Source organism: Trichoderma harzianum (assembly GCF_003025095.1).
Source record: "Trichoderma harzianum CBS 226.95 unplaced genomic scaffold M431scaffold_336, whole genome shotgun sequence".
Taxonomy (NCBI): Eukaryota; Fungi; Ascomycota; class Sordariomycetes; order Hypocreales; family Hypocreaceae; genus Trichoderma; species Trichoderma harzianum.
The window spans coordinates 372-1476 of record NW_020209584.1 but is presented as its reverse complement, the minus strand read 5'-3'; the positions used below and the strand labels follow the sequence as shown (position 1 = coordinate 1476).

Sequence of the window (1105 nt, the reverse complement as noted above, 5' to 3'; positions counted from 1 at the left end):
ATTATTATAGTTTATTATATAATTTAATTATATTTTTTACTTTAATTATAACTTTTTTAATATTTTCCTTTTACCTTAGCAGTTAGTAGGCTTTAGATTTAGATTTATAATTTAAAAAGAATAATAATTTTTTAATTAATTTTAATTTTATATTATTATAAGTAAGTTATATAATAAGGAGTAGTTTTACTTAGTTATTTTACTTAAAATTAATATAATAGTATAAGTATATTTTAACTATTTAGTTAATTTCTTTTATTTATTTATTTATTTATAGGTAGTAGGTTATATTAGTCTTATAGTTTATTCTTAATTTAGCTATAAGTACTTTTTATAATTTAAATATAAATATATTTCCTTTATTAAAGATTATATTTCCTAGTAGTTTATAGTTATTTATAATATATTTTATTATTATATAAGTTAATTCTTTTATATTACTAGCTTTCTTAAATAATATAAAGTAAGTTATTTTTATAAGTTTATTAATTACTATAAAAATATTATTATAAAGTACCCTTATAATTAATTCTTTTAAAGAAAATAGTTTAGTAATTAAGTTAAATAAAATTAATTCTTATACTTACTATAGTATAAGTAATAGTTATAGCTATTTATATAGCTTATATTTAAAGCTTTTAGCTTATTTATATATTATATATTTTAATATAACCTTTTATATTTATTTCTTAATTTCTTTAAATTTAAAGTATTATATAATTTACTATATAATTTTTTTAATTTTATAGTATTTATTAAGTTTATATATATAACCTAATTTTACTACTTTACTTTATAAGTTTTTTAATACTTAAATAAATTTATTTAGTATTAGGTATTTAATATTTATAAAAATACCTTTTAAGTATTATTTATTTTTTTAGTTTTTTATATATTTATTTATATTATTAATAATTAAATTATTTATTTTAATTTAGTATAAAGTATTAATTAATAAAATAATTAAGTTTTTATATTAAATTTTTCTTTAATATTTATACCTTAACTTTTAATATTTCCTAAAAGTAATTTAAGTATTTACTAAGTATATTAATATATTTATTATTTAATTTATTATAGTATTTAATAATAAGCTTAAATTTAA

The 1105-nt window shown here is 11.1% G+C and overlaps 1 protein-coding gene across 1 annotated transcript; it reads right to left on the bottom strand.

Annotated features, from left to right (window-relative positions):
* Positions 1–361: 361 nt before the first annotated feature.
* M431DRAFT_59288 (hypothetical protein) lies at positions 362–577 on the bottom strand (the record flags this gene model as incomplete). Its single annotated transcript, XM_024921538.1, has 1 exon — positions 362–577. A coding segment is annotated over one exon (216 nt), but the record flags the coding sequence as incomplete, so codon positions are not given.
* Between the last annotated feature and the right edge of the window lie 528 nt (positions 578–1105).